The following is a 12,725-nucleotide window of genomic DNA, read 5'->3' as shown; positions in this document are numbered from 1 at the left end:
CGGGGCAGCCAGTGGCAAGGCTGCAGCGAAAGGGAAAAGATGGCCCACAGAGGCAGGGAAATCGAAATCGGGACACCTAAGAGACAGAGGCAAGAGACCCCCAGGGGGGCCTCCAAAGACACCAAAAGCCCCAAGAAGCCGGCAAAGGGCCGGGCTCTGGGGAGGGCTGCCGCCAACTCTGCGGCTTCTTCCCCTACACATCCCTTACCTCACGCCGCATCTCAGTGGCCAGCACTGCGCAGGAAACATTCGCTTTGTCAGATGCTATAGCCAGGAGCCCAGGTTCTGTGTGTGCCATTCTCTCAACTGTCCGCTAACCAACCCTCCAACACCATCGATAATCAAGTAAGTCTAACACTAGCGCCCACGCGAGGAGACACGATGCAAGCATGCACAACCTCAGAATCCTCAGGGCTCCGGGTCTTGGAGCACACACGAAGACTGGAAAAGACACTGCAGCCGGGCGCCGCTGGCTCACGCCTGTCATCCTGAGATCTGAGGATCGCGGTTCAAAGCCAGCCCTGGCAAAAAAAAGTCCCCATGAGACTCTTATCTCCAATAAACTACTCAAAAAAGCCAGAAGCGGCACTGTGGCTCAGGTGGTAGAACACTAGCCTTGAGCACAAAGAGGCTCAGGGACAGTGCTCAAGCCCTGAGTTCAAGCCCTAGGACTGGCATAAAAAAAAAAGACACTGCAATTATGTTTTCAATTAATCACTTTTATTAGATTAGTGCTAGATAATATTAATAGTTCTGCCAACCTTTTATAATCAACATATCATAAATACACGGATAGTTCCCTCACAAAGATAAATATCTAGTAGCTCAGAACAATCTCATTTATACGTATCCAGGAAATGCTGTTACCAGTGATATGATCCTTCTCCTCTTGCCCTCCACCCCCACCCCCATCCTCACCCACAGAGCCCCACGAGACTGGAAATGGCCATCAAAGAGCGTGGGCCAGGGGCTGGGTGTGTCAGGACTACAAAGTATGGAAGGCAGAGCTTCGGGCACCACGAAGACCAGAGCGAGGCGCAGCCAGTGAGGAGGGGACATTTCTTTTCTCCTTCAGACCACCTGGTGAACCACGGGGCGGACGCACGTGCAGCCCACAGACACGTGCATCTTCTCCAGCCGGAAGGAGTGCGCGCAGCCCTGGGGCTCCCTCCGGAGGACCAGGATCTCTTGCTGGATGGCCACGGCGTTCATGGAGCTGTCCTCCCGCCCCTGGGCGTCCAGACAGCCCGCGTGTCTGCACCGGGCCTCCGCGATCTCCGAGGGGAAGCGGTGAGGGTCCCGGGTGACGCTGGGAGAGAGAAGCGAAGGGGGGCGGTGAGGCGGGGCCTGCAGGCCTGAGTCTCACGGGTGTGCACACCACCACCACCACCACCACCCCGCCCGCCCTTGCCTCACTCCCCGATGCAGGCCCCTTCACCGTCGTGAATGGAGCTTGCCACCCCCTGTCCCCTCATGGGGCTGAGCGCCTCAGTGATCTGGTGAGAGATCGGCCTGTCGCTCCCCACACACAATGTCGCCATTCAGCGAGGATCCCAGCTTCCAGCCCACTTCCACTTGCGTTGTTATTGGTATAGTTAATACTCATCCTGTTGCCCGGAGACTGAAAACCAGCAGTGTGTTTTCAGAATACCACCGGGTGCCCTGGTGAGCCAACCAGAAAGCCTGCACCAAGCAATCCCCGGGGCCGCGTGTTCCTGGGACCTGTACCTCTACTAGCACCGACGGCTTCTACAAAAAGGTTTCCCTATTGGCAAGCCCAGGTATGCACAAGGGTACCTTGATCAGACATACACCTCTACCCCCGTGACCCTCCCTCACCCCCTCCCTTCCCCTTCAAACCAGTCTCCACCAGCATCGCTGTTGCATTTTTAGACATGTAAGTAAACTATTTTAACTATATTCACCCTCTGTTTGCCACACACACATACACACACACACACACACCAGACAGAACCCATTTTGCCTTCCTGTCATTCATCTTTTTCGTGTAGGCTACTTGTTCAAAGGCGGCCCACCCTGGCATCTCATACATGAATGCACAGTGTCACAACCAGATTGAACCCCTCAGTTCTCACTTTCTCCGTCCTCGCTACGTCCTCCTGTGAGTTTCATTACGTCCTCTTCCTTCACAGCCTCACCATGGATTCTCAGGATTATTCACCTCGAATGTGCTCTCTTCCTCTCCCTCTCATCCCTCGAGTCCCACAATGACAACCAAGCTCCACACACATAGACACACATAGAGATGACCCTGTAGATAGCCTCAGATATGTGGATCTTTGAGGAGTAACAGCCACATTTGAGGATCTATATCTCCAGGCAAAACCCACCTAGCCTCCGCTTCTCACTCACAGCGCCCCCCCCCACACCTCCAATCAGAGCAGATCCCTTACACTGATTTTCCCCGTTACCACCTAGCCTCATATGGGCATCTAAAAGTGTGTGAAAGGGACTGGGAAGGTGGCTTAGTGGTAGAGCGCTTGCCTTGCATGCATGAAGCCCTGGGTTCAATTCCTCAGCACCACATAAGCAGAAAAAGTCAGAAGTGGTGCTGTGGCTCAAGTGGTATAGCGCTAGCCTTGAGCTGAAGAGCTGAGGGACAGCGCCCAGGCCCAGAGTTCAGGCCCCATAACTGACCCCCCCCAAAAAAAAGTGTGTGAAAAGTTTCTTCGTGAAGAAGAAAGGGGCAGAATTGAGGAGAAAAAAAGGGAAAACAGATGTTAAAACCATTAACCACACAGGCAGACCTAGTCCAAAACAGCAAGCAAAGGCTGAGGCCGGTGCCCGGACCCCGTGTGGAGGGTGACTGTGAGCAGAGGTTAGACAGGGACCGTGAGCCCAGGCATGTCCACTCGCTCCGTATGCAACGGGAGAGCGAACATCTCCAGCCTCAAGCTGTGGTCCTCCATCTTCCTGAGAAAACACAACTCCATGGCTAGTTATAGGGTTTTCTAGCTGCTCTAAGTTTCTACTGGATGATTCCAATGTGTTGCTCTAGTTCTCACAAGCTGGGTGGGGACCTGTCCCCCCTCCTCCTCCCTCCCCCTCCCTCGGCCCCTCCCCCGCCACGCTTACTTGTAATCCCACGGGGAGGTGGAGCGGTTCTGGAAGTCCTGGAGCACGGTGGTGCCCTGGCTCTGCCTGAGGATGCGCATGTCCACCCGGACTGTGTTCTCCTCCAAGGCGGGGCAGTGCCCAGCCTTCCGCCCTGCAGTTCCCAGGCCAGGAGCCCCAGCCTGGGGGATGTGAAGAGCTGCCACCTCCCTCGGGAGGACGAGGCCCAACGTCAAGAGCAGCGGGAACTGGACCTGGGAGGGGGAAAGGGTTGCCATGGTTACGGGCTCTGGTGTGGATGGCGGGCAGGAAAGGCACGGGCCAGCCCCAGTTGGTGTATGGTCATCGTCACCGAGAATGGAACGCCGTGCCTGATCACACCAGGCTGCCAAGCTGAAAACCAACCTCACCGGCCCGGTTATCCATGACCTCCCATCCGGGAGACAGAGACGTCAAGGTCTAGGACTGGGTTTCCGTCCCTCCTGGCCTCCTTGTGTGGGCTTTTCTTCTTCCCGACTGGAGGATAAGACTCACTTTGTAATAATGTTAACAAGAGTGGTACGTAGCAGTGGTGCACACCTGTAATTCCAGCCGCTTGAACTGGAGGAAGGTGGAGATCAGGAGGATGGAGATTCAAGGCCAGCCTAAACAAAGTCATCGCAAGACCCCCATCTAACCAACAAAGCAGGGGTGACAGGCCTGCAGTCCCAGCTGTGCAAGCGTGCTGAGGATGAAGGAGACACTTTCAGAAAAAATAAATCAACAAGAGGGCGTGCGGCTCACTCCGGAGCCTGACGAGCAAACACAACACGCTGCCTTCCAACCCTGGCACTACCACAAAGGAAAGGAAGAACCTCTATATAAATAATATAAACGGAATGTTCTCTGTAACGTGCTCTCTCGCAAGAAAAGCGCAGAGGTTTGATAAAGTAGACCTTTTGGTTACAGTTCCCACAGCTCCTCCTCCCAGCCATCGCCCTCTTAGAATACGCAGCTTGCTCGGCTGTTGAATCCACCCTGCCAGCCTGGCCCCAGCCCAGACCGGCTTCAGCCAGAAGCATCACTAAACAATAAAGCTTGGACCATCCGTCTCTCAGGCAGTGGTTTGCCAGAAGCATCACTAAACAATAAAGCTTGGATCATCCGTCTTTCCAGCAGTGTTTTTCTTTTCTTTGTTGGTCATGGGGCCTGAATTCTGGGCCTGGGCGCTGTCCCTCAGCTCTTCAGCTCAAGGCTAGCGCTCTACCACTTGAGCCACAGCACCACTTCTGGCCTTTTCTGCTTATGTGGTGCTGAGGAATCGAACCCAGGACCTCGTGTATGCAAGGCAAGCACTCTACCACTGAGCCACCTTCCCAGCCCAGGCAGTGGTTTTTTATATTCTCTGGTGATGGCACATTTGTGTCTGCATAAGACTTCCACCTACTAGATGGAAATTTCCTGGGAGAGAATAGTAGAGTCAGCTCCATAAGGACTTTCTAAATGAATGAATGAAACAGAGTGAGTGAATGAACAGAACAATGCAGTTAATGAAGCTCAGGGCATTAAGAGAAGCATTATGCAAAGCCATCACTAGCAGAGTCCAATTATCTAATTGAAAGAAGCAGGAGCACTAATGACGTGTGACAGCCAGGATAGGAAATGACTGCTCTGTCGTCCAGCACCCGTTTTTATACCAATGCTGAAAGATCAGGTTATCTGGTGTGAAGAGGAACGCACAGAGAGCTTGCTCGGTGAGGATCCCACTAAAAGAAGAGCAGAAATCTCTCCCACATCCCTTTGCACAGCCACACGCTGCTCACCCCAAGATCACACAGATGCCAGGGATGCCACCGACCCCGCCCAGGGTGGGCGGTCCTGCAGAACTAGAGCCTAGAGCCGATGCTGAGCTGCACTTCCTGGACCTGAGGTGCTTAGGGCTCACCTTTGCCAGGTAGGAAAAGTGATCCGAAATGGTTTCCATGTTTTTGCAGAGGCTGGAGGCAAGAAATGATCAGAGCACTGAGATCTAGAGTGTAGTGTCTCAGGTCTAGGGTCCCAGAAATCAGTACCAGGACTTTCGCTAGCTCTGACTCAGTGTACTCGGTGATCCCCATTAAACATAGCGTCCTGCCTGTCCAAATAAAGACAGCGCAGGTGGCAACTGCAGACATTGTAAAGTGTCACACGGTGGACAACACAGATGTGCAACTGTCCCCCACAGTCCTTCTGTCTTGACAAAGTGTCGCCAAGCTCGCACAACTCAGATGAGAAAACTTCGATAAGATGCAGACTTAGATAAGAAGGCCGTTGGTTTCCTCCATCTGTCACTTCTTCAGATTTCATGATAAATTCTTCCTCTGAGTTTTCTCTTTCCTCTTCTATAACCTATGCACTGATTCTCATTATCAAGGCTTAAAATAACTAGATCTTGAGGTAATATGAGTTAGAAGAAATTATTAGCATGCTTCAAACATGTCATTACTATTTTTCCTTCTGTATTATTGGGTATTCTAGAAAACACTAGATCCTAACAACTACAGAGCATGCACGGATTGCCTCAATGAGACAACCATCATTGGTTAAGCTCACCACCCTCCGAGCGCCTTCTGGAGACTCCAACCTAAGTATCAGTGGTCAATGCGCCCTTCTGGAGACTCCAACCTAAGTATCAGTGGTCAATGCGCCCTTCTGGAGACTCCAACCTAAGTATCAGTGGTCAATGCGCCCTTCTGGAGACTCCAACCTAAGTATCAGTGGTCAATGCGCCCTTCTGGAGACTCCAACCTAAGTATCAGTGGTCAATGCGCCCTTCTGGAGACTCCAACCTAAGTATCAGTGGTCAATGCTATTGCTATTGAAGGCCATTGCTTTTTTTTTTTTTTTTTTTTTTTTTTTTGGTGCTTTCTTCTGTCTTCCTTTCCTGTGCTACAATAGAGAATGACAGCATTCGCCTGCCATGCAGATGGTATAGAAGAGGCCACACCTACCGCACACTTGGCTTCTCCAGATGGAAGAGTTGGTCATGTTTGTGTCATTAAGGCCCAACTGCAGTCTTTTCAGAGCTTCCGCTCTAATCACTTAGGACTCCAGGTTCCCAGAGCAAGTAGAAGGGCTCACAGACGTCACAGTCTGTCTGACGACAGGCACTGTGACCTGCAACGCCGCGGTGCTGATGCAGCTGTGGGTCACAAGTGCAAGGAGATGGTGGGCAATGTGGCTCGCGCCTGTAATCCTCGCTACTCAAGAGGCTGAGATCTGAGGATCAAGGTTTGAAGCCAGCCAGGGCAGGAAAGTCCATGAGACTCTGATCTCCAATTAACCACCAAAAAGCCAGAAGTAGAGCTGTGGCTCAAGTGGTAGAGCACAAGCCATGTGGAAGGGAAGGAAAGGGAGAGGAAAGAAGGGAATTGATTGGAAGCAAAAACTATGTAAGAGATTTGCTTGAAGGTAATGTCTTTAAACTCATTACATTGACCTCTGAGTCACTGAAAGAAGAGCAGAAAACCCACACTCATGTCTCAGGTTTTGTGTTTACAGTATCCAGTGATATTAACTATACCACTCACTTGAGCTTTTGGTTGATTTTCAGTCTTGTCTTCTTTGTAGAGCTATGATTTAAGCCCAGACCTTGTGCGTGTCCTCTAAAGCAACACCCCCAGTTTAATTAAGCTTTTGCTCATCTGTATAATGGGAAAAAGCAATCCCTGACTATCCCAGTAAATTGGTTAGTACCTCAAGGATAATATAGTAATACTGAGCCAAGTATGGTGGTACATGCCTGTAATCCTTAACATTAAGGAAGTTGCGGCAGGACTGTGAATTCCAGGCCAGCCTGTGTACATAGCTAGACCCTAACTCAAGAATATGGGGGAGAAATGTTAATATTAATGTTAATACTTAACCCTTACTGAATGATTTTGCTATCTTTATCTGTTGCTTTATATTACTATATATGTGTGTGTGTGTGTGTGTGTGTGTGTGTGTGTGTGTGTGTGTGTGTGTGTGTATGTGTGTGAGAGATACCATTCTTATTGCATTGTACAGTTGAGAAAACTGAAACAGAGAGGCTAAGGAACTCCAAACCACACATTTAGCAAGTGGAGGAGCCAAGACTGTCAGACTGTAAAGTCTATGCTATAAGTATAGCTCTTAGATTCTCATTTCAAAAATAATGCACAAATACAAAACAAAAGTAATGTCATAGCTAGTATTGTGGTCCTTTTGATGGAACTGGAGCTCTTTTAAGCAGCATGGCTTGTAAAAGGAGAAAAAGGGAAAGACAGGACATGTACATGCTCCCGAAGCCTGGTTTCCCTGCGCTCCACATCCAGTTCTTCCCACACGGACTGACGAATGCAAGGCCGGAGCCCACATTCCATCGCATTGTTATCCCTCATGCCGCGAAGACAAAGAAGAGGATGAAGAACAACAAAATAGTTAGCAAGATCACGGGAAATTTCCCCCTCCCAGGAGCTGTCCAGAAGTTCAACGCTGAAGCTTGCTTCCCGCATCCAGGGCACCACTGCAGAACTGAGAGCATTACTTATGAAACTACTTGGACCCATGTGCATACCCCTCAGAGCTGACTGAGCTCCTGCCACAAGCTGCGTGGCACCTAACTCTATCATGAGTGGCTGCAGGAGAGACGGGGCCAACGCCACACCCCCTGCGAGGGTCCATCAGATACAGAGCTCCGCGTTACAGCCCATCGTTACCTTTCTACTGAGTTTTGTTTTGCTCCATCAGACAAGAGTCAAAACTCGAGTCAGCTCTGTTTGTATGAGACATGATGCAGAAGAGACTTCGGGGAAGTCTCACTCCTTAGACCTCTACTCTTCTGAAAACTTAGGCCTCTGCTCTTCTGAAATCATAGACCTCTACTCTTCTGAAATCATAGACCTCTACTCTTCTGAAAGCTTAGGCCTCTGCTCTTCTGGAATCATAGACCTCTACTCTTCTGAAATCATAGACCTCTACTCTTCTGAAAGCTTAGGCCTCTGCTCTTCTGAAACCATAGACCTCTGCTCTTCTGAAAGCTTAGGCCTCTGCTCTTCTGAAAGCTTAGGCCTCTGCTCTTCTGAAATCATAGGCCTCTGCTCTTCTGAAATCATTGACTCTACTCTTCTGAAATCATAGACCTCTAGTCTTCTGAAATCTTAAGCCTCTACTCTTCTGAAATCTTAGGTCTCTACTCTTGTGAAATCTTAGGCAGGATCGTCCTTCCGCTGAAATGAGCATTAGCACTCACCATGGCGGTGTGCAGCGGGCTCTTCATGGTGAGTCTGCTCACGGCGCTTCTGGTGCAGGGAGCGCGTCCTGAGTCGTCTCCCTGGGTGTCGTCAGGAACACCTGTCAGCTTTATAACAATCACTGCTGCTGTTTCCACTGACCTGCTTCTCTGTCACTTGTGGTTGACCCAGAGTTACTGACTAATGCAGGGTGGTTTTTTTTTTCTATTCTGTTTCCTGAAGGGAAATCAAAGGGAGACCCTAAAAAAAAGATGACAAAAAAATGACCAAATCTTCCTTTTCTTCTACCCCCTTCCACCCCTGCCACTACCCTCAAGTTACCGTGAAATTCTTAATCTACTACAGAGATGAACCAAGTTGCACATTTCCTCTCCCAGAATTCACCAAAGGCTGTGTGGTGTCACGCACCCTGTGAGCTACTTTGCCTGTCATGCAACCCGAGCTATGACGGATGAGGGAGATGTCCCCCTGGGTGGGGCTTGCTGGGAAACAGCAGGTCTACCTTTACAGCCATCTACAGATGGGAAAGCCAACTCCGCAAAATAAACAGTGTCAGTAACTGATTCCCAAATTACATCCTCAGATAGTTTTATGGTCTCCTTGAACTAATTTTTCACCCTATAATTAGACTACGGGGTCTAATCATAAGTTGTTTATGCACAAGACATGCAAATGGCCATTAGCTTGACTATATGATTAAAGATCACTTTTCTTCAGGAAAATTAATTAGCAAATAGAAGCCTTTAAGTGCTCATTTGTCTCTGTTCAGTTCGGTTTCAATAAATGCTTTTTTTATTAGCATCAATTAAGTGTGGGGGGGAGATCATCTTGACATGCCCGTGCGTACACACAATGTACTCTATTGAGTCTCCACCTCCCACACCAATTTAACCAGGCTTCATTTGTCCAGTGTTACAGGCACTGAGCATGGACATTACTATCTGGGCCATGGCTGGCCCCTTTATCCTCTGTGTTCACCCTGGCTCCTCTTAGTTCTCACAGCCCACACGGGACCTTCAGCAAGCCCTAATCAAACATCTGCTGTATGATACCATCATTTCCAAGAGGCTGTGACTTCCATTATTAAGTCTCCGTGTTGATCAGGTCAAATTGTACATGCTCTTTTCAAAAGGCAGAACATCAAGTTATTTTCCTCTTTCATCAACTTATTGGAGCAACCTTTTCTCCATTGTTTTTAACTGAACAAAATGGCAAAGGAGTCTTCTGGGGTTGGTGAAAGGCCTCTACCACTATCAAGTCGGTGATCATGGGCCTTTTGTTGTTGTTGCTGTTGTTGTTATTATTGTAGAGGTGACCTTCAGAGGGGCTAGTTACACGAATCAGGTACGAACACAATTCTTTTTGAACCATGTCTGCCCTTCCCTCACTTTCGCCCAGGTTTTCCCTCTCATCCCCACCCATAACATAGCCAGTTCATGTTCCACATCTGTCCCGAGAGTACCTCTGTTGTATTTGTTCACCCTTTGTATCACCTTTTCTGTGCCCCCCACCCCTCCCAAAGACAAACTAACAAACAAGATGAAAGGAAAAGAAAAGGAAAACAGCAACAACAGCAATTTCAACCAAGTCGCTTGGTTCCTATACAATATTACACGATCACATGCACATGGCCATCAAGCCTTTGTGGTCTGCTCCTATGCAGATCCTCCTTTGACTGTGAATGTCTAGAGCCCTATATAATTGATCACATCCCGGTGTGTGTATAGGTACATATTTTTTTTAATCATTCAGTGTGCTTACTTGTAGACTTATAGGAGAGGCGCATTCTAGCTACCACAAATGAGGGAAACCATGCAGAGTATGTTTCTTTGGATCTGGCTGACTTCACTTAATACAATTTTTTCCACGTCATTCCATTTCCTTACATATCATACAATATGTGTGTATATTGCATGTTTTCCTGATCTGGGTTGGTTTTGTACCTTGGCTATGGTGAACAATGCTGCAATGAGCATGTTTGTGCTGGGATCTGGGGCCTTTTGTCCACATAATTCCTCTCTGTGCCTGGCGAGTCTTCTCCGCACTCCTCTCTTGAATAGTCAGAATGTTAAGTCCTACTTGGGAGACAGATAGAAGGATCACAGTTGGAGGCCAGCTCAGGCAAAGAAAATTCCTGAGACCCTGTGTCAAAGAACAATCCAGATGTGTGGTCGACATCTACAATCCCAACGACACGGGAGGTATGGTGGGAGGACCATGGTACAAAGCTAGCCGGACCCCATCTGAACAAACAAACAAAGCAAAAAGGGCTAGGAAAGAGGCTCACAGGGCAAAGTCTAGGTGATTTTCTCCTCATTACCTCTGAGCTCAGATTTCATCTCTCTGGTACACAGAAGCTCTAGGAAAGTTCTCCAGAGCCTTCATAGGTATAGAATAACTTTAGCCCCTCCTCAAGAGTCTCTGTAGCCTCTATTTCCAATCTAATACCCACAAATATCCAATTTAAATTATGCAAACACAGATTCAGAACAAGTGCCTGAAGTAGGGCGCGACAGCGTTCGCACAGACGTGATGAAGCGCTGGAGAGGCGTGCTGGAGATGTCAGCTTCACATGCATCACACAAGCTAACCAAGCCACGTGAGAACTCGGCCCTTTGTTTGGTGGAAATTGAGGCACCCACTGGTGCAATCTGGACCTGACATGTCTAGATTTGTGGACCCCAGTGCAGTCTTGTTCACAGACAGGGCCTCTGGACATTGAGAGGACCAGGAACGCTCTGGCATCCCCAAGGGACTCGTCCGTTTCTGATTCATAGCTTCATGGACGCTGAATGGTGATGGGAAATGACCTTGAAGAATATACTTTGTCCCCAGCCAGCCCTTCCTCTCCTTCCTCTTTCTCTCCCTCTCTCCCTGACATAACAGCGCCCATTTCTCCTTCTGCCTCCCATGAAGCGGGTATGTGCTCCTGAACGCCACGATGTTTGGCCTCACCACAACCCACAAAAAACAGGGCCAATGACCATGGGTGACAACCTCCGAAAACTTGAACCAAAACAAGTCCTTCCTCCCTTACTGCATTGCTTTTTTATTTCGAGGGGTATTTTGTCCCCTCAACCCATACCTCTTCGGTTGTCTCCTTGGTCAGAGCTACAGCCCAAGTGAGGAAGAACATACCAGCTATGCTGACAGTCGCTTGGGAGTAAGAGGACCTGCGTCCAACATGAGAGAATCTGCTGGCCTGCAAGGGAAAAGAAAACAGCCCTTCATATAAGAAGGAAGAAAGGCTCCTGTGTACATCAAGTAGCCACAGGGTTTTCTCCTTCCAGACAAAGATAACTGTCTTGGCAGGTAACAGCTAGTAACTGGCTGTTACCAGATTCAAACAGCATCAGATCATTCATTCATGTAACATGTATTAAGCATTTCTTCTCCCCTACACCCCCCCAGTCCTGGGGTCTGAACTCTGGCCCTGGGCGCTGTCCCTCAGCTCTTCAGCTCAAGGCTAGCACTCTACCATTTGAGCCACAGCACCACTTCTGGCTTTTTCTGCTTATGTGGTGCTGAGGAATCGAACCTAGGGCCTCATGCATGCAAGGCAAGCACTCTACCACTGAGCCACCTTCCCAGCCCCATGTATGAAACATTTCTTATCATTTAAGTCAGGAATATTAGTATATTGGGCGCATATTAATAGTGAACACACAAGTGAATATGGAAAATGCAAATTCATCATCCAAGCTGCCCAGCTCTGAGTTTTAATAATACATTGGAGCTGCCATCTATGGACTGACCCTCCACAGTCATCTCTACAAGCCCACTGAAAAAAACACCAGAAGGCCAGGCACTGGTGGCTCACATCTGTAATCCTAGTTACCCAGGAGTCTGAGATCCAGATGATCATGGGTTGAGACCATCCCAGGCCAGATAGATAGATAGATAGATAGATAGATAGAGATATTTTAAAAGCCCTAAAGATTTCATCTCCAAAATAATCAGCACAAAGTTGGCCCGAAGGCATGGCTCAAGAGGTAGAGCACCAAGCAAGCAAGCCTGCTCAGTAAGTGTGAACCTTGACTGCATTCAACCTCCAGTACTGGCAAAGAGAAAAAAGAAACACTAGAAAATTGTAATTCTGTGATTTTGGAATAGTTACACACACCCTTAGACATGGTAACATATGCTTGGAGCCATACAGCAGGTTTGTTGGGAAGACTGAGTAATGAACTTTAAGTACAGAGTCCACCTTGGTAAGCTTCAATCTAGTGACAAAGAGAAAACGAGCACACATTTTCACAACAAGGCAATGACACGAGATTGTCGGGTACGTTGATGGTTTGAATGCATAAGCTCAGCTTTGTAACTCCAACTCCAGAAAAGGTGAATGCAAGGCAGCTTTCAAAACAGCATTCTACCTGGAGAAACAGAAATTGATGCCAGGAAGGCCAGTTAATGCTG

At 48.7% G+C, this 12,725-nt stretch overlaps 1 protein-coding gene across 1 annotated transcript; it reads right to left on the bottom strand.

The window, feature by feature from the left end:
- Positions 1 to 1,071: 1,071 nt before the first annotated feature.
- LOC122101532 (interleukin-17F-like) lies at positions 1,072 to 7,454 on the bottom strand. Its single transcript, XM_042671876.1, has 3 exons — positions 7,350 to 7,454; positions 3,097 to 3,329; positions 1,072 to 1,309 (listed from the first exon to the last, which is right to left on the bottom strand). Exons 1-3 carry the CDS (start codon positions 7,452 to 7,454, stop codon positions 1,072 to 1,074), a joined length of 576 nt encoding a protein of 191 aa, XP_042527810.1.
- Positions 7,455 to 12,725: the final 5,271 nt, after the last annotated feature.

The sequence above is a fragment of the Dipodomys spectabilis genome, unplaced genomic scaffold, assembly GCF_019054845.1.
Source record: "Dipodomys spectabilis isolate Male_0828 unplaced genomic scaffold, ASM1905484v1 ptg000669l, whole genome shotgun sequence".
Classification (NCBI taxonomy): Eukaryota; Metazoa; Chordata; class Mammalia; order Rodentia; family Heteromyidae; genus Dipodomys; species Dipodomys spectabilis.
This window is presented reverse-complemented; position numbering and strand designations above follow the sequence as displayed.

Excerpts from the sequence above, each read along its gene's own strand:
- LOC122101532 (XM_042671876.1), bottom strand. The coding sequence starts at position 7,454 with ATGAGGGATAACAATGCGATGGAATGTGGGCTCCGGCCTTGCATTCGT. Across the intron at positions 3,330-7,349 it reads AAACCAGGCTTCGGGAGCAT|GTCCAGTTCCCGCTGCTCTT; the intron begins GTACATGTCCTG and ends TCCCCCTCCCAG. Across the intron at positions 1,310-3,096 it reads ACCTCCCCGTGGGATTACAA|CGTCACCCGGGACCCTCACC; the intron begins GTAAGCGTGGCG and ends TCTCTCTCCCAG.